General features: G+C 42.5%; 1 protein-coding gene across 2 annotated transcripts; it reads right to left on the minus strand.

Annotated features, from left to right (window-relative positions):
• Positions 1–579: 579 nt before the first annotated feature.
• Positions 580–19,114, minus strand: LOC137285285 (serine/threonine-protein kinase SBK1-like). 2 transcript variants are annotated; one of them, XM_067817614.1, is made up of 2 exons: positions 18,861–19,114; positions 580–2,666 (listed from the first exon to the last, which is right to left on the minus strand). In XM_067817614.1, the coding sequence occupies exon 2, from the start codon at positions 2,594–2,596 to the stop codon at positions 1,553–1,555; it is 1,044 nt and encodes a 347-aa protein (XP_067673715.1). In that variant the 5' UTR covers positions 2,597–2,666; positions 18,861–19,114; the 3' UTR covers positions 580–1,552. The 2 variants fall into 2 exon arrangements, with proteins under 2 accessions (XP_067673715.1, XP_067673716.1); XM_067817615.1 differs by lacking the exon at positions 18,861–19,114 and adding an exon at positions 7,788–7,983.
• Between the last annotated feature and the right edge of the window lie 440 nt (positions 19,115–19,554).

Genomic DNA, 19,554 nt, shown 5'->3' on the forward strand with positions numbered 1-19,554 from the left:
GTGTCCCTCGCTGGAGAACTGCAGAAATATCCCTCTTCTTACAAGCGATATTTAAGCTTATCATCACTACTGATCAACCCATTCAGTTCTGCTTCGACTGAAGGTCTCATCGGACGGACTTTAATTCTATTTGTGTTCGTTGTGCCCCAACGTACGGTTTGGCGCCGGGATTGGCGATAAGTACATCACTCCTTTCTGAATCCCATAGTTTTCTGCGCAATAACTGCTATTATATTAGCGCCAAAGGTAAACCTGAAAGTGATGTACCTTTGATGAATTATTAACGCGATTTTCACGTCTTCTAAATTTCCATTCAGAGTAAGCGATTAAAGGCCATAACTTCACCTTTACTCAGATGTGTTTTGAGTAACAACCATTTTATGAGAGAGAGGAGATGCTTTCCTCAACACATCAACGCGCCACCGAGCCCTAATGAGGTTTACAGATGGCCAAGAGCCATCCAAAATACAGGTTTAGCCAAGACCGTCATCACGGATGATTAATGTGTGCTGAAAGCGTACTTTATACGGCACCATTTGTAGATATCAATGACTCCCCGTCGATTAACAACAACTATGCATGATTTCAGAATATTTTACATTGCGTCGCACAATACATCTCAACATTCGCTCATACAAACAATACACATATTGCACATATTGAATTAACATAAGGACACGAGTATGTATGCTCAAAGAGTGGCTTTGCATATCGTATAAATGCAAATTTAAGTTGTCCAGATTGCATCAAGGACGTTTATTGCTCTTGTACCGGGGACGCATAGAGGGACTTTGGCTTCAACAGCATATTACAAGACATACTAGAGGGACTGTGTCACTTCTACAGCATCATTTGAACAATAGGCAACACTGTATGAAACTTTCCACTTCAACTTTATGTACAGTTCATGGACTAGTAAAACGCACCTACTATCGTTAGTATAGTTACGTATAAAACATGGTTTTAAAAATGGCAGCAAGATTTGGACGACTTGTTGAATAAAATTCATTTGAGGTCATTGTGATCCTTCGAGGCACCAAGTTCTTTTGGAAGATGGTCGACAAAATACGGATGTAAAGTATCGCAAAATTCCAAATCGAAAACGTGAACGTGGAGGACTGAAGTGAACATTTCACTTGGGTGGGAGATATTTTCCTCATTTACTAATAAGTGATCTTAATCCTTGAAATGCTTGGTAAAGTAAGCATTCGGTTGTTTTCATTAACTACAATTATGTCATAGAAACATATGATAATACTCATCACAACGTGTTCATGGTTGAATGTTTGACATGTGAATTATGAATATTTGTTCCCAAACCTTCATTAGGAAGAACAGAATTAATGGCGTGTTCTGTCTTGGACTTCTCTTGGCAGTAAACCTACACCCAGACAATAGAAGTAACAGTATCACAATACACAATGATGATGGCCATGAACACCGCTCCGCCCAGCAGCAGAACTAGCGGGAGGAACACATGTCTCAGGATATAAAACGTTGCTGACGTTACATTGCACAGTATGGTTCGTGGTGAGAAGGTTCCTCGATCTAGTCATAATGCTAGTAGCCATTCAGAAATCCTTCTCTCTCGAAGTCTTTTATCCACTTTAGTTTCAATACCATGGTCCTGGAGAAGATGGCTGAGTTCTTCCATGTGGTCCGTGTCCGAGCTGCACTCACCCTCATCCTCGCTACTTGGACCTGCTCGAGCTGGGATCATCCACTCGTCACTCACGTATTTAAATATCTCCTTCACAGAGCACCGACGCTCAGGCTTAATGTCCAGTATTTTGCGGAAGAATCTGAGGAGACGGGGAGTAAATCGTCTCCACTGGGATGGAATTTTTGTCGTTTTTCGTCTCTGCCACAAGACGAACTCGTTGAAGTACATGTCTCCAATATCTGCATTTTCCCATGGAAAGTTACCAGTCAACATACAAAATAACAGAACACCGAAGGCCCAGACATCTCCACTGCTGCTGACTTTAATGCTTTCGTTTCTGACCGCTTCGCATATTTCGGGAGGCGTGTAGGGGATGCTACCGTTCGTCTTACGTATGACCGTACCATCCTTCCGTGTCATCCCAAAGTCCATCAGTTTCACTTTACTAAAGTCTCGGTTAAAGAGGAGAACATTTTCAGGTTTAATGTCTCGATGGACTAGTTGTTTGCTGTGCATGAAATCCAAGGCAGAAGCGACTTGCTTAATGATACATTTCGAGGCACCATCATCCATCCCTATTTGCGGAGGTATAGCATCAAACAGGTCGCCCAGGGGGGCGTATTCCTGCGCGAAAACGTAGGATGTTCTTGTTTCAAATGCAACATTGTATGTGTCGACGATGTTGCTATGAGGGGAGAGGAAGTAGCTGAAGTGGAACTCTCTCTGGAAATCACGCAACTTTGTGCTACACTTTGGAAGTATTTTCAGGGAAACTTTGGTGTCGGTTTCCCGACATTTAGCAAGGACAACCTTTCCGTACGTGCCGCGACCCAACTCACGGAGAATCTCGTAATGCTCCTTCAGACTGAGTTGCTGGAGGTTATCGGAGGTGCTGCTGCGAGGGGACCTCTCCATCTTGTCTAAAGTTTCCATGGCACATGGGACGCCGAGCCGCTCACACCAGAATCATCTTCACTTTGTGTCTGGACTCCATAATCCGATGCTGAAACAAAGAGGGAACATCGTTATCATCATCATATCTGATTTGAGTGAGTGAGTGAGTGAGAGTGAGTGAGTGAGTAAATATTTAACGTCACATCGGCAATATTTCAGTCATATCATTTAACACTGAAATGGAAGATATGTGAATTATAAAAAGGACAGTAAAACAACTAGAATATCACAATTAGCATTAAAACTAGCGTAGAAAGTTAAAACTAATATAATTATATGTGCAATACAGTATAAAAGAACAGGCTAAAGATCGCCAGTAATTGAAGGTAGATCACCACACAAGGCACCATGGGAACATACATATCTGATTTGACCGTTAATGTAGGTGGCCTGACGATAACTACTCCCAGGTTAGACCACTGGCTATGAATAGTGGTCACTGTTTTACGTCTAACGTCGATGACTACTTTAAACATTCTACCGTCCCAGATTCGCTACATGTTAGACGGTTAGACATTAGAAGTACTGTTTCACATAATTCATTTCATGGGCAACAGGCACTGTCCTTCCTTTCCAACAACTGTCTCCCATCAGACAATTCCTGCTTATCAGTGTTGTCGTATTGCTTCCGCTTATATATCCATAAACCCTCTGCCACGACTCCCCGTCTTCCGTCAGGGGAAACATAACGCTTTACTTGTTAATTCCGGTAAACGAATGACGACGAAAAGTTGTAAAAAGCTTAGTACATACGTGGAAAAAGGCAATAATAGACAGTACAGACAGACTAAATCTACCTGCTTCCATCGACCACCTCCGTGAAATAACAAATTAATCTGGAGTGACGACAATAATTGTAGTGGGAAATGAGTTATTTTGACTGACGTCCTCTGATTCGTTCACCGGTTGCATTCAGCGGACATCTCCCACACTTGTATGTTTGTAATGACTTGCTAGCCTCATGTGTAGGTGGAAGGATGGTTCTTCAGGCACATACCGCAACCTTCACGATACATGGTGGCTGGGACATTCATGTTTGTCTAAAGTATCGGATAACGATACGCATTTTCAAAATGTCATTAGAAAACTATTTTCAGATATGTATTTCTATACCTGTATATTGATCAGCTTCATTATTCATGCTTCTATTTCTAAACTCAGATTGACAAAAATGGGTTTAATATATTTGTCTGAAACTACACCAGGATTCCTTGATGCCAATAAAGTCCTTGTGCGTTATATTTAAAGGCCATTGATTATTCTTGCCTTATAGCATAAATAAAGAACGATTATTACAGTCTAGGGAAACGTTCATACTGATGAAGAGACGTATCTTCCGACATCACTGACGTCATGCATGTTCTCAATGTTTAAACATAAGACGAAGACATGAGTCCTACGCCGAATGGCGTTACGCCGTTTTTCTCACAAAAGACGTCTAATCTGCATTCTCATTTGGTGGTTTAGTAGGATTGGTGGGATGGCTGATACTGTTACCACACTCTCTTATAGTTTCAGATGCATACATACTCTTGGCACTAAGGTAAAGACAACATCAGTTCGGTTAATATCGTTAGCTTACCTTTGTGGATTTGTATTCTGTAAGTTTCAGTTTACCCTATGCGTGATGACGTATGCCATAACGCTATATACTTGTCATGCAGGTAACAGTCATTTGAGACAAACCTTAGTGCGACTAGTAAGATGATGATTGCCACAGCGTCAAGGAAAATACAGTAAGATCCATACACGTGTAGTCGATATTCTACTGACGATACCTGTTATCCTCGGTTCGAATATCAGGAGATAAAAGGGCCAGGATTGACACACCTGTCGCGAGACAGAAACAACGGTCAACATGTACATGTACCAGTTCTAACAATACAGTACTAAGGTCCCTCAAGCGGCACCGTTGTTAAACTCCATACAAAGGTAACGATATATAGTCAATCGGCTTCATGTAAATGTAAAGGTCTGATTTATTTACACCCTAAAACATAAATGACTTCAATGGACAAAACGAAAGATGTAGGTACCAAGCCTGGGATATTACCCACTCCATCAAAAACAGATTACTAAAACCAACCTCGACAAAATAACATTACATAATCTAATTGTTCATTTTTATCTATGCTGTATTCATGATGTCAAACAAGTAGTTGACATCGCACACTGGGTCGTTGTTTGCCGTATCCCCAGAGGGTATTTACATGTATTACAACCACGTCACGGTGTTGGAAACGTGGCAGTCAACTTCACATTGTATCTGTCACAGGTATCTCACGGTTATTGCATATGTTTGCTCATACCAAATCCCCCAAACAACGTACTTACTCACAACCAGAGGAACAAGTATGACAGTGACGCTTTCCTTACGTGCTGTGTACCAACTGAGCACAACTGACTCGAGTAGAATAATGTATTGATCTGTGTTGCTAGCTCCGGACACGAGGCGTGTTGCGAGTTCAGCCCCACATGTTACACTGCACAGATGACAACATCTCGACCATACGTAGCCCTGTCACTCCCCTCACCTGTCAATCTGCATAACGTTACAAATAAACGCTAAAACGATGGTCGTCTGAGGTAACACTAAATAACGGGTACCCTCTTCCAAAACCAATCTATAACAGCGAGTCTGTTTAGAACATTACGTACATAACATTACGTTCTTTCCTCAGCTAGCATTATTCTAGGCGAAAAATATAAAGCACAAACACAACCGCATCATATTATGTGCTTTGACGTTAAATGTACACATTTATTACTATTGTAATGAAAATGCATAATAAACAAACACTGAAAAGTGGATCACTTGAGGCAATATCATATATGATGCCAGGCTACATGCTGTCATCCTACAACAGGACATTATATTGCACATATACCACACCAAAAAAAAATAATAATAATAAATAAAATAAAATAAAAACACCAATAAAATAGCATATTGCTTGGCCGGAATAACATGGACTTTATCGTTTTAAAGGCATCTGTATGGAAATGAACGGATGCAGTTCACCTAATGCAACAGTATTCTAGAATATCAGGTCATTAATACCTCAAACGAAGCAGACTGTGCGGCATGAACATATTGCTTTATGGGATATAATCCATACACAGTGAGGATTCTGAATGGCAGCACTACACATAGATTCATTGTAACATTCTATGCATCATGTTTATCCAAGCTGCGTTTCCAATGGGGCGTATACCATTGACAACAGCCTACTGAAGGTGTCATGATATGTTACACGCAAATATCCGTTCCTACGTGAAGGCAAGCATGAAACAAGAAATGGTTAACTCGTGGCGTCCTACCTAACACAGGTATCTTTGGTATATGTCTTTGGACCCTAAGCTGGCCTATATTCTATTCACTTTGCCTTGCAGTTTCTGATATGATAAGCAGTGAGGTAGCTGAGCGGTAAAAGCGCGGGCTTGTCGCGCAATAGGGCTAGGCTCGTTCACGGGCATTCTTCAACGAGAGACATAAAAGACGTCTGTTGAGACTGGACAAAGAAGATTGGTTCAGGGATCTAAGAAATGACAAAGATAGTGTAAACTGACACAAGCTCAGGACTTACATATTATTTATATAAAATCGACACCAAGAGATATACTTAAAGACTATAGTGAACAGAAACACAAGACGAAATCTCACCACATAATGCTGCGCTAACCTTGCTCTCAATGTCGAAATGCAATAGTGGAAGGAATGACTTCCACAACATTTTAATTAAATTTGTACGACCTATTACGGCCCGATAGACTATATAACGTTATATATACGTTTGTGAACACTTCGTTAACAATCAGCTATTGATGGTGTTATTTCCACGTTTCATTCCAACACCACATGCAAAGTATAATATTCGACATTGAGGTCGTACTGCCGAGAGCCGTGCCTAGAACCGCGATATGACAAGAAACGCATGAAAGCTGTCAGTTTCACAAATCCTTTGAAAAGAAATATTTCTTTTTTGGACGGCAAAACACCAACAACATCCTCTCACGTAACATATACCTCCTCTTCGCCGTTGACGTAGAGGTCAAGGGTACTACGTAAGAAGTGTCCTTCGTGCAACGCACAGTAACGTCTGAAAGGTACCACGCGAATGTTGTCCGCCGACTAAGCTGAAACGTAACAGCCTTGTCACACTAAATAACTGCCTTAAAACCAAGCAGGATTCCTTGCTTAAGTTGACGTGTATTACTGAAGAAAGGTTCGACGAGTTTTCCCGCTAACACGATAAAGTAAGCTCCTTATGACGAACGTCCACACAGTCTAGCGTCCCGCCTGCAGATATAGGTCTTCAGAGACGATCACGTAAACACGGCACTAACATCTAAACGCCTGCAGGCAAGCTAAAGAAACTATTTCCTGACATTAAAAATGATCTGACCTATAGACAGCCCCAGTTAGCAAAGAGATTGTTGGTAAAGAGAGAGTGTAGCATTATACTCCTGAAATACACTTGGAATTAAACATTTAAGGTAATTGTTACAGCAACGGAAGGCATACTTGTCGATATTGAGGCAGACAGACAGACAGCCACACACACACACACACAGACACACACACACGCAGACACAATATTTATGGCCACGTTTACAAACGCTCTCGTCCCCAAACACTGAGACATAATAAGTCCTGTTCTATCACATGATGTGGTATGATTGCGGCAATAAAGAATATCAAAAATGCTGATTTACCAGCGTTTCAATCTCAACTGTACCAAACCTGTTACATACACAATGGAATTTCATAACATATGCCATGTTGGTTTCGATAACGGGCGGAATAGGTTAAGATCCGTAACGCTGAAGTTGGAAGTTTAAACAACACACACTGCAGCATTTCGTTTCTCATAAAGGCTACCAAGTTCAGTCATCACAATACCGTTGTGCTGTAAACATCGGCACAACACAAACTGATCATGTGCATACACTAGGTGTACTTCTAAATGTAGAAAATACTGAAGGTAAGTGGTAAAGCATTTGTAAATTGCTACAACCTCATCTTCATCATCATCATCATCATCATCATCGTGTAAACTCAAATGGTAACCCTTACGAGTAAAGTTCCACCATTCCATGTTGATACTCAGTACGGTAGACTATTGCCATAATTGATAAACGTTCAGAGCTGACTGTTAAAAGGGTTTACCTTATAGACATGGAGAAAGGTGCTCCAACCTCCGTATCCTAGCAAGTATAATGAGCATGTTTCTCGCCAAGGTAATGCTTTACAACCAGAAACCATGGAATACAACCCATTTAGGTTATCATCGTACGTGAGACAGGCTCGACAGCCTTACACAGGTATTGGTGCTGTAGGCAGACAAGCCAACGCCAGTCACGTCTCTCATCCTCTTTGGCTTCATGCCAGACCAACCAATGGTTCGCCAGCTTTCTTCCCTAAGCTGTTTAGATCGCTCGCAAGTTCGGCGCATGCGGTGCTATTATTAGAAGGTGTTTACGTCAGGTTATGCGGGAGAAATAAATCTTTATTTTCCTGGGGTTTCTTTTCGTCTTTATACTGGTGTGTGGAGTGTATTTGGAATCGATGCCAAATAAACCGTTCAGGGCAGTGGGATATGGAAGTAACACACTAACTATAACCAGCATTCATCGTCGACAGGTAAACATTCCACAACACAGTAGAGGAGCGATTAATATTTGATGTTGCAAACCACTGATTCAGATTTCCAAGTTGGCCTTTGTGACTTGGCGTGAGAAATCAGTTGTTATAGTGTTTATCTGGCTCGCTGAGTCTAACAGTATGTATCAGATGGCATCTGACGTTTCTGCTCTGATAACTTACAGTCTTTGGATAGCCGTCGTTGTTGTTCCCGTTCTCTCCCCGCCGTAATGACACGGTATCCCGACCAATATACACACCACATGGTGCTATGACTGCCGGGCTTCCTTGTATTTCAAACAAGATATGTGTCGTTATATAATTATTGAAAATGCCACTGAACTTTGGCAAATGTTTTGGAATTCTTTCAATAGCATTGGCCACTGTATGATACAGCGATATCGGTATGTAACGTTTTTAAACGGTTTTGAAACGGGATTCTTACTCTTTAGTATTTTATAAGCCTATTTGTTCCATCTACCTTGAAACTGTGCCAACAGGAGGAATGAAAATACTTCCACCCTTCTCTCTTATTCTTTTTTATTTATGTTCAAGAAGTTAATGAGTGAAGAAGCCTGGGCACATGGAGGCCAACGTTTGGTTTATTACGTTGCCAATATAGCTTTTTTGCATCGAAACTAGAGGACAAAGCTGGAATCATAACATACGGAAAAAAATGGCACACTTGGAAATGCAACACTTTGGCAGGGACACTCTTGCAGTGTTGATATCGGGAACCTGCATGATAAAGTCCTTAAAACATACATCTTATCACTTCTCAAATACAATGTATACAGTCATAATACTTTATTAGTTTAAACATAAAAATAACTAATTCTAAGTATTCTGTGCTCAGATTGTGATAGGATTTTGTTCGTAAGAAAAGCATGTGTTTACAATTCACGATATGGTGTGGTGGAACGAGGTATGGAGAGGTAGGTTGTACAGGTAAACATTCCACATTACAGGAGGTAACACGTCTACAACATGTGATGTTCCTTACAGGAAACTACATCATCCAGCTCGTGCACGTCTTTGACCTGAGTCACACCTCCAGCATCAGGGGCCCCTACAGTGACGTATCAGAATTACTATTTAAGCCAGACTCCTACATCGATATATTGTATAGAAACCAGCAGTTCATTATATGATAAAAATGGCACAGGCGATAAAAATACAAGACATCCATATTCATGGACTTTGGTGACGTACGACTTCAAGATATGAACTGGGTCTAGCATCATCATGCTATGATACACACGTATAAACATAAGTGGCAAACGTATTTCCCCTCTCTAACGTGTGATAGTGGATATTCATCACGGCAAAATGACAGGTTTCCTTCCTTGCTTTGCTATTGATTTCCGTGTTCCTCATAACATTGCGGCATTTCCCTGTCTGTCGCTGTAATGAGCTCAGAAATCTCGTCATCACAGGTCCTCATTAAATGAATCTGACTGTCATTAAAGTGAAACAGACCTACAGTCACCCACCATCAGCTGTACAGCATCGATTCCATTATAGAGACATTGCTACGCCCTACTGGGGTGCTCGTGATAATGCAATGTTGACGTAGTCGCAAACACACTATTTATGATGAAAATATTTATGAAAAACACAATATCTCCGATGCATACATAGATACAGATATAAGAAAACTCTCCAGATATTCGGATGTAGGCAGGCTCGACCGATACAGTGCCCTGGGCAGTGTCTGCCAAGTGAATCGTGAATCAAGTGGGCCTTTGTTTGACACATTACCGTGTGGTCAGGCGAATATTTACAGGATAACAATTAGAGTCTTGAGTTAAGCATTAATTACATAAAACATTATCGTTGCATGAATGATAGGCACAAGGAATGATGCACGCCTATAATGGTCGCTGCACACACATATCAACACCTGGGGTGGCAGCATACCTACTTGCACACAGCATGTACCTCACCTCGGTCCCACTGAGAAGACCTTCCGACAAAAACATTGTCACCAACTCGTTAGTATCAGTGATTCTTTATAGTTATCCTCTCTAACCCCGTGACCCTTAGTTAAAGTAAAACTTTTATAATATTAAGTGATTGGTTCAAGCATGTTTACGTGTTAACGGTGCATGGCGTATACATGAACCAATATTCTGAAGAAGCTGGACATTTTCCCTTAAGGTCGGTACACAGAATGTTTAAAATGTGGGACAGGACATCTACTCAAGTGGGACATTTGGCTCCTTAGACCTGCATACTGTGGACAGATCAGAAGAACATGATTTTCATCTTGAATTTATCGCTGTTACAGATTTCGCAGGATTGGTTCTCAGTAACTCGACGTGATTTTCAAAAATACGTGAGATCATAATAACCACATCGAAACTGTAGCTCCTCTTACTTTTCTTACAGCCGTAACATCTTAAACTCCATGTCCTGTCCATGTATATCTAAGATCCAGTTGGCACAATGTTTTTTTGGTTTTTTTTTTAATGTACGTTGACAATTTGTTTATTTCCAGCATCAACAAAATGCATTAACATCTCATAGGTTTTTGATGAATAGCAGCGCGGACACATTTAGATGAGCATCAACCAATATACATAAAATGTTAGAACGTTTCAGAGCCAAGATATAGATTGCGTATCTTCCACATTCATCTAGTATAGTATCGCTAGTTGTGGATCTGCGGATGAAAACATTTACGTTTACTATTCAAAATATTCGTTACAACAGTTGAGATGCAATCAGAATGTAACTTTATAATGTATGTGATGACAATGGCATCGGTAGTTAAACAACGGAGATATTCCGTGCTGGGTAGCTAGACTTTACAAATCCTGCATAGGTCCTTGGTAGTTTGACTGGCACGTAGCGTGACATCACATGTATTTGACCAATGGTGCCTGACTGTTTAGAACCAAAGCATGGCTTGACATGCAGATGAAGAAAGGTGCCTGGTTTTTTAGAACCAAAGCATGATGTGACATGTAGATGAAGAAAGGTGCCTGGTTTTTTAGAACCAAAGCATGATGTGACATGTAGATGAAGAAAGGTGCCTGGTTGTTTAGAAACAAAGCATGATGTGACATGTAGATGAAGAAAGGTGCCTGGTTGTTTAGAAACAAAGCATGATGTGACATGTAGATGAAGAAAGGTGTCTGGTTGGACTGGTGACATTGTTTGAAGTATGTCCTCGTTCTCACGGCAGTGAAAGGGTACCCGGTAGGATATTAAAGGTCGTGCGGCCATTGTGATAGATATCATAGTATTCCGACCTAGAGAATAATCATCAAGAGCACATGGATCCACTCATCATATTAATGATAGTTAATATTACAATGGGTATAGTACAATATGCCTGCCATCACGCTAGTGTGGAGTCAGCGGCTGTTTAGAACCAAAGGATCATCACAACACGTTCACGGTGCGTTCATCTGAATTCTTTAAGTTTCACTGGGAACATCGTGGGGACTACAGCATACAGACGCCACCTGAATGGGCGATATTACTGGGAACATCGTGGGGACTACAGCATACAGACGCCTCCTGAATGGGCGATATTACTGGGAACATCGTGGGGACTACTGCATACAGACGCCACCTGAATGGGCGATATTACTGGGAACATCGTGGGGACTACAGCATACAGACGCCACCTGAATGGGCGATATTACTGGGAACATCGTGGGGACTACAGCATACAGACGCCACCTGAATGGGCGATATTACTGGGAACATCGAAGGGACTACTGCATACAGACGCCACCTGAATGGGCGATATTACTGGGAACATCGTGGGGACTACAGCATACAGACGCCACCTGAATGGGCGATATTACTGGGAACATCGTGGGGACTACTGCATACAGACGCCACCTGAATGGGCGATATTACTGGGAACATCGTGGGGACTACAGCATACAGACACCACCTGAATGGGCGATATTACTGGGAACATCGTGGGGACTACAGCATACAGACACCACCTGAATGGGCGATATTACTGGGAACATCGTGGGGACTACAGCATACAGACGCCACCTGAATGGGCGATATTACTGGGAACATCGTGGGGACTACTGCATACAGACGCCACCTGAATGGGCGATATTACTGGGAACATCGTGGGGACTACTGCATACAGACGCCACCTGAATGGGCGATATTACTGGGAACATCGTGGGGACTACAGCATACAGACACCACCTGAATGGGCGATATTACTGGGAACATCGTGGGGACTACTGCATACAGACACCACCTGAATGGGCGATATTACTGGGAACATCGTGGGGACTACAGCATACAGACGCCACCTGAATGGGCGATATTACTGGGAACATCGTGGGGACTACTGCATACAGACGCCACCTGAATGGGCGATATTACTGGGAACATCGTGGGGACTACTGCATACAGACGCCACCTGAATGGGCGATATTACTGGGAACATCGTGGGGACTACTGCATACAGACACCACCTGAATGGGCGATATTACTGGGAACATCGAAGGGACTACTGCATACAGACACCACCTGAATGGGCGATATTACTGGGAACATCGTGGGGACTACAGCATACAGACGCCACCTGAATGGGCGATATTACTGGGAACATCGTGGGGACTACTGCATACAGACGCCACCTGAATGGGCGATATTACTGGGAACATCGTGGGGACTACTGCATACAGACGCCACCTGAATGGGCGATATTACTGGGAACATCGAAGGGACTACTGCATACAGACGCCCTCTGAATGGGCGATATTACTGGGAACATCGAAGGGACTACTGCATACAGACGCCCTCTGAATGGGCGATATTACTGGGAACATCGTGGGGACTACTGCATACAGACGCCACCTGAATGGGCGATATTACTGAAATACCCATACAGCTTCCTAACATCAGCCTTGCATGTCAACATCAACTGGATCATAGGGAGAGCTGGTTCTGCTTCATAGGCGGAAGTACTCAGTATTCATTATATATATGCTGTTTAACTGGTTAAACGATTTGTTTACGGTATCAACACATTGGGAGCGTTAGTGGGTGTTCAGACAATTTTAAGAATAATCAAATAATATCATTGCAAGATTAGAAATGAAACATGCTGGTTACTACACTGAGGATCTTTTCCATCCCCATGTCCCGCTGACCCGACACAGAGAAGATGTGCAATTTCACCATGTACTCAACTACAACCGATCCCTCCATTTACAAAAACGCCAGTATTCGGTTGAACACAAGTCATCGAACCACCGTACAATTTGCTATGGTCGGAAGAACTTGATTCCCACGACTATCGATTACCCTGGTCAGATCAGCATCCCTCCACCTAAACTAGGCCTCCATCCTCATCCGCAGCCAAATTTTTAATTTCCCAGTGATCAAATTTCGACTGATATTGTTCCTGGTGTATAACCAAAATGTCAAACGATGCTGGGTATTGATTATGGCTGAACCCGTCAGTTTTGGGACGCGGAGACGCGAAGATAGCCTACTCCTCCAAACTTTTCAGAGCAACACGTGCTCGACAGGCTACTACGCCATCAGTCTCCAATGTTCCACCGACGAGTACTTCATGACAAGAACCTGGGCGGAGGACGTGATGGCACACCTTTGTTATTAATCTAATATTTCTCTGATGGGATGCAGTAGTAATCGCTGGGTAGGTAATACATTCCTCAACAGTAGGATGTCGGAACACATATAACAGGCCTTTCGTAAATACACACGGTCGAATGGGTCAGTAATACTCCAGATTGTCTGACAGACATTATAATAACTGGCAGCAGTAGGTGGCCATAGGGGGAAAATAAAGATGCCTTAAAATGATCGATGCAAGGGGTGGGTGTGCACGGCTGATGGTGACGATTTAAACTCTCTATACGGATATATCAAGGTGTCCCTTTTGATGTCTCCAAACCTGACACCGCCACTGAAGTCTTGATACATCACTGAATTGCCGAAATACTGATGTGATGCCATCTAGTCAGGATGGTCTTGTGTGCATCCACGATGACCCCGCCACTCAGGAAGACTACCTCAGAGCGGAAACGGAATCCAGTCAACAGATCACATGCAAATGGCACATTGTGGAATGGCTGAAATATTGGAGATAAACATTCTCCTCACTCACTCTTTAGTATAGATCCAAGCGGTTAACTGAAACCTTTACAAACGCGAATTTTCTTAACATGAAATTCGCGTATATAGTATTCTTACAGCGCTTAATAAACAAGGCTTTCTAATTATATTTTATGAATAAAATAGCGACTTTCTACCAATTCTAATGTTTCTATGAATATAGCTATAGATGCACATGGTTTAGATGTGCTACCTAAATGTGCTATCAAAGGAATACTGAAGAATTACCTGATACAGTAGTTAGGTGCTTATGGAAATACATCCATGTTGAGAGTACGTATTTGTTTATGCGCTGAACTATATTTAACATTAAGTATACGCGCATCTGTCGGCGCTATGTGTAGGGCATATATCCAGACAACAGCTTGTCTACTAATGATTTCCTTCAGGCTTCAGTCCAACTTTTCTTCGAACATTCAGGTATCGAACTCAACTCATGTGTGCACGTGTGTGTGTGCATGTGTGTGTGCATGTGTGTGTGCATGTGTGTGTGCGTGTGTGTGTGTGTGTGTGTGTGTGTGTGTGTGTGTGTGTGTGTGTGTGTGTGTGTGTGTGTGTGCGTGTGTGTGTGCGTGTGAGTGGGAAATATCGGCCCATCTGATCAAGCATTACGAGAAGAAGGAAACACATCCTTCTATGAAATACCATAAGTAAATGACGATGCTTGCACAAGCTATATTTAGATCAGATGTACGTTGCGGCGACATGAATACCATATAAATAGGTATGCGAAGTCACTTCTACAAACTATACCGATATGAACAACATTTATTGGACCCATTTAGTCTCTGAAATGCATTTGAACATATTGTACGACATTCTGTTCAAAACTCCTAATTATTGTTCATGTATAGAAAATGGGCAAAGGATTCTCTTCAGGACTTGTAGACAATGAACCTTGTCAGCATGCAGTAGACGTCTGGTATAGACCAAAGAATGTCTTCACGATGTGTAGACAATGAACCTTGTCAATATACAGTAGACGTGCTTTATAGGTAAAGGAATCTCTGGCTCAGAGACATACATATGTGTTTTGTGTCTGTCTGACAGGCTACATGCAATTACTGATCCTAGAGCATATGTGTATATATTTAATAGACCGGCGCACAACCTTCGCTCGCTACGTTACACACAGGAGGAACCACGACTATGAGACGTCACTAGACATTGTGAACCCTTAGAGTTGGGAACACCCCTCGGACACTTCGGTCCGATGTTCGGGATGTCGGGATGTTCCTGACTCTAAGGCTCACTATGTCTAGTAAACCCGAATAGGAGTGGCTTCTCCGACTATCAACCGTTTTTGCGTAAAATATCTCTTAAAATAATATATAACGATCAACATCAATACGCCCCAAGAAGAGCAACATCGATGACACAAACCGCAAATGATGGAACAGCCGGTGACAACCGGGATGCAGATTGGCAGCCAACACGTTGCCTTGTACGTGCAATGCACCCGTGTCCTGCATGTGCGCTGCCCGTCTTGTGAGGTACACATGGTTCAGACCGACAAACGATCTCATTCTTCACTGCGATCCTTCGTAGCCTAGTGTTAGAGCAGAGGATTGCAGGTTCGAAAACATTTATCGCCATTATACATTGGACGTTTTAAAAAATGTGATATTTTGTGATCATTGATAGTAAAACAAAGGTGTATCAATCATGAATAATATCCTTGGTTCAAAAATGACCAGTGGAACGTCACAACAGATGTCTACCTGATACTGGAAGGAAGCCACTTTACAATTCACATCCCACGGATTTAAAATACACATTCCTGCGTATATGGTGTAACCAAATGATACGATCATGAAAAGACTGTCTGAGATGACAGGTTGATAATGGCATATAGTTGTAACAGTTAATAAACGAGCAAGAACGGACCGGCTCACCTGTATGCATGCCGACCCTGGCCCGCCCAGCAGTAGGCGCTAGGAGCTAGGGTATCCAGCCTCTACACGTTGTGAGGGCACGGGTTCGCCAGCAGTGATGTTCATGTGGTGATGCATGTATATACTACTGGGGCGGTGTGTGGCGTTCATTCGTCATGCCGAAGACATGGGTACAGTGTGTGAAGACCATCTCTCGGGGGGGGGGGGGGGGGGGGGGGGGGGGGACACAAGAGATGGTCTTCACACATTGTACCCATGTGGGTGCAGTGTGTGAACACCCCCTTTTTAAACTCTGTTACAACATGTAAGTGTTTTATACACAAATATACTGTTTCCGCCATCTACGGGCCAGTAGCAGATTAGATGCCATCATGTAAATACCTTATAATATATTGTGATTTGACTCCTGTTTCATCACGGAAATGGTACCAAGTGTTAGCCAAGGCGTACAGCAAAATTACATTTACATACTGTCTCGCTTAGCTAGCTGTGATTGTTTCCATACATACGCCAAACTGGGACCCGCATACCTGCACGTAGATACCGAACCAAACGTTACTTCAGGAAAACAACGGAAGGCAGCTAGTAGTAACTGTTACCATTCCTGAAGGTCGTGAAGTTGAGCTATTGGAAAATGCATGCCCCACTCCCGAATTTGACTGATATACCTCGCTATTGTGCGCTGGCTCCTTACAACTGTATCGTTGTATCGTTTTAGATATATCATGGTTCTCCTGATCATCCATGACTTTAGAAAGCAAGATGTTATCCAATGTACCGGAAATGGTACAAAGCGTGTTAACAATAGCAGACATCCTGAACCAGATTTTCTTCCCTCGTCGTCTTTCCAGCTGTCTACAACTCTAATGATTAGTCTCTGAATATATATAGTTTTGACAGTAACAAATACACCGATGTAAACTGAAAAGAAGCCCCAAGGAGACTAGATATTCAGAACCTGGGGAAATCTAGACTTGCTTTATTTAGGGCATTAGCGTTGCTAGGAGGGAGGGAGGACTAGGGTACAGGGGAAATAATATAATTCACGGACTGTGAGGCAGACTAACTGTCTACCTATTAGTCTTGTGCACCCAGCACCTAGAAAAAACCCACAGACATCACAACTACTATATCTCTTTTAAAAGACGACTGTGCTCCATAAATCATCGTGGTAGAAGAAATAACGGCTGTCAGGAATCAACGGAACTTTAGGCAACACAGCTGCCTGGGGTGCAAATCACAGTTACAATGCATCTTACTGCCCACCTGGACATTGACAGAGTATGTGCGTCTCAGCTATAACTGCTCTATGAGGAGTGAGCAATAGAGATGAGAACAAAGATGTGTTCAATACACATACAAATACACGCACACGCACACGCGGATAAAAATGCGGCTGAAGGAATCTGTAACTGAGCTGCATCACATTAACCTTATCGTGTGTCATCGATTATTTCATTAGCACTATGTACAAATTAAATATCTAAGAGGCACACAACATACACATCCGTGAGATGATTATAGTGCAAACAGTGTGTTCTTCAGTGAGAGCCGTGATTACTCGTCTTGAACCCTTAATATCATCCCAAGTTAAAGCGATGTTCTAGCACTGTTTAAATGTTTCATCACACAATAGAGCATTGTTATTGTCTGTGTTGTTGGTGTACGCTTTCTGCATTGGTTTAAGGCAGTCATACCATCTGGGCTGACACATGTTTCAAAGGTGAACTGAGGTTGCTTATAAATCGACTGTGATAATCGTATTTAACCAGTCAACCCAGGGGGACCATTTTCTGCTATAACAGGTCTAATTAACGAAGTCTGTGCTGCGTGGAGCAGATGTCCCAGTTCGATGACCGATCTATGTTATATCGTGGTTCTTAAATGCACCCCGCTGTAATATTACACGGGTGTTGCAAACAAGACCTGGTATGTGGTTAGTGCTATGTACAACTGTATAGCTGTACCGACCCCTTGTAACTGCGGTAAGTATCATCAGGTACATACACAAATTAACTGTCTGAGCCCGCCTGCAAGATATGCATGTATACATTGCCGCAGTTATGGATCGACGGAAGAAGATACATTGTCGATATGAATAATTAGTTAGCCTCGGGTCATATATCATGTTCCGTGGAATGTACAAGAACCTGTTCCCTAGTTATCGCATGTGCCGTACTCCACGACCATTGCGAGGAAGCCATAGGGATTCTTCACATTCCAACATCCAGCAGGTCTTGACAGGTAGCTCTACCATGTGTCCAGACTCTTGACCAAATGTGTCGGACAGTAGCTGGTGATACCTCGTGTGTAGATCATTGTTACAAGGCCTCATTCATTACTCGTCACTGTGCTAGACAGCAGTAGTACGGACAGCTTAACTGACAATCGAGTCATTCGTGACGTAAACATAAACATGACAAGAACCTTGAACCTGTTTCATCCAAAATCATTATTTTTATCGCAAACATGTATTGATATTGTACGAGGGAAATGTTTCAAAACTGTCAGTCAATGTATGAGAAAAAATGTAGCCACTGCAGGAAAAAAGTTGTTGATTTCGACTCACCAACATGTCCGTGCCAAGTTTGGCATTCCCTCTCACGCCGTCGGTAGCCGAATCAAATGTTCCCAAGTTGTATATTTTAACCCCACCAGTCACCCCAGTGTTCAGATGGGGAACACATGGAAGCTTTTACATTCAAAACTGTCGTTGGACCCGAAATCTTCACCCCTTATGGCCGGGCTCTGTCCCTTCTTCAACAACCCCTCGCGCTCAGTATCCCGGGGGTGACGTGATTGTGACTCCGCGTGTTGTGTTATGCTGGTTCCAACCCCCACCGTATCGATCGTGCTATTTTTAGATCCCTAGAGCTATTTACGTCACAGCGTCTCTTCTTGGGCGGAGGAAGAGCCTTGGAATACCTTGGTAGTCATGGGAACCTACACGCACATTTCACCGCAAAGTTCCATGATATGGTCGGAATAACCATACCCTGATAGTGTTGGTTTACAGTCAAAATGTGTTGTTTCCGACAAACTCTAACATACACAAAATTGAAATACTTTTGGCAGTGTGAGTGAGTGCGTGGAACGCTCAGGGAATTGGGTGTACGTGTGCTTGCTCCAATATATACTACGTTGCAAGCACCCAGGGGTTACCGTGTGAAAACTCGATGTTTTAGTGAAATGCGTAAAGTATAGACAGACCGCATGATGCTGTACCAAGCCATCCACACCAGTTCCAGGGAGAGTTATACCAA

The sequence above is a fragment of the Haliotis asinina genome, chromosome 5, assembly GCF_037392515.1.
Source record: "Haliotis asinina isolate JCU_RB_2024 chromosome 5, JCU_Hal_asi_v2, whole genome shotgun sequence".
In the NCBI taxonomy this organism is placed as follows: domain Eukaryota; kingdom Metazoa; phylum Mollusca; class Gastropoda; order Lepetellida; family Haliotidae; genus Haliotis; species Haliotis asinina.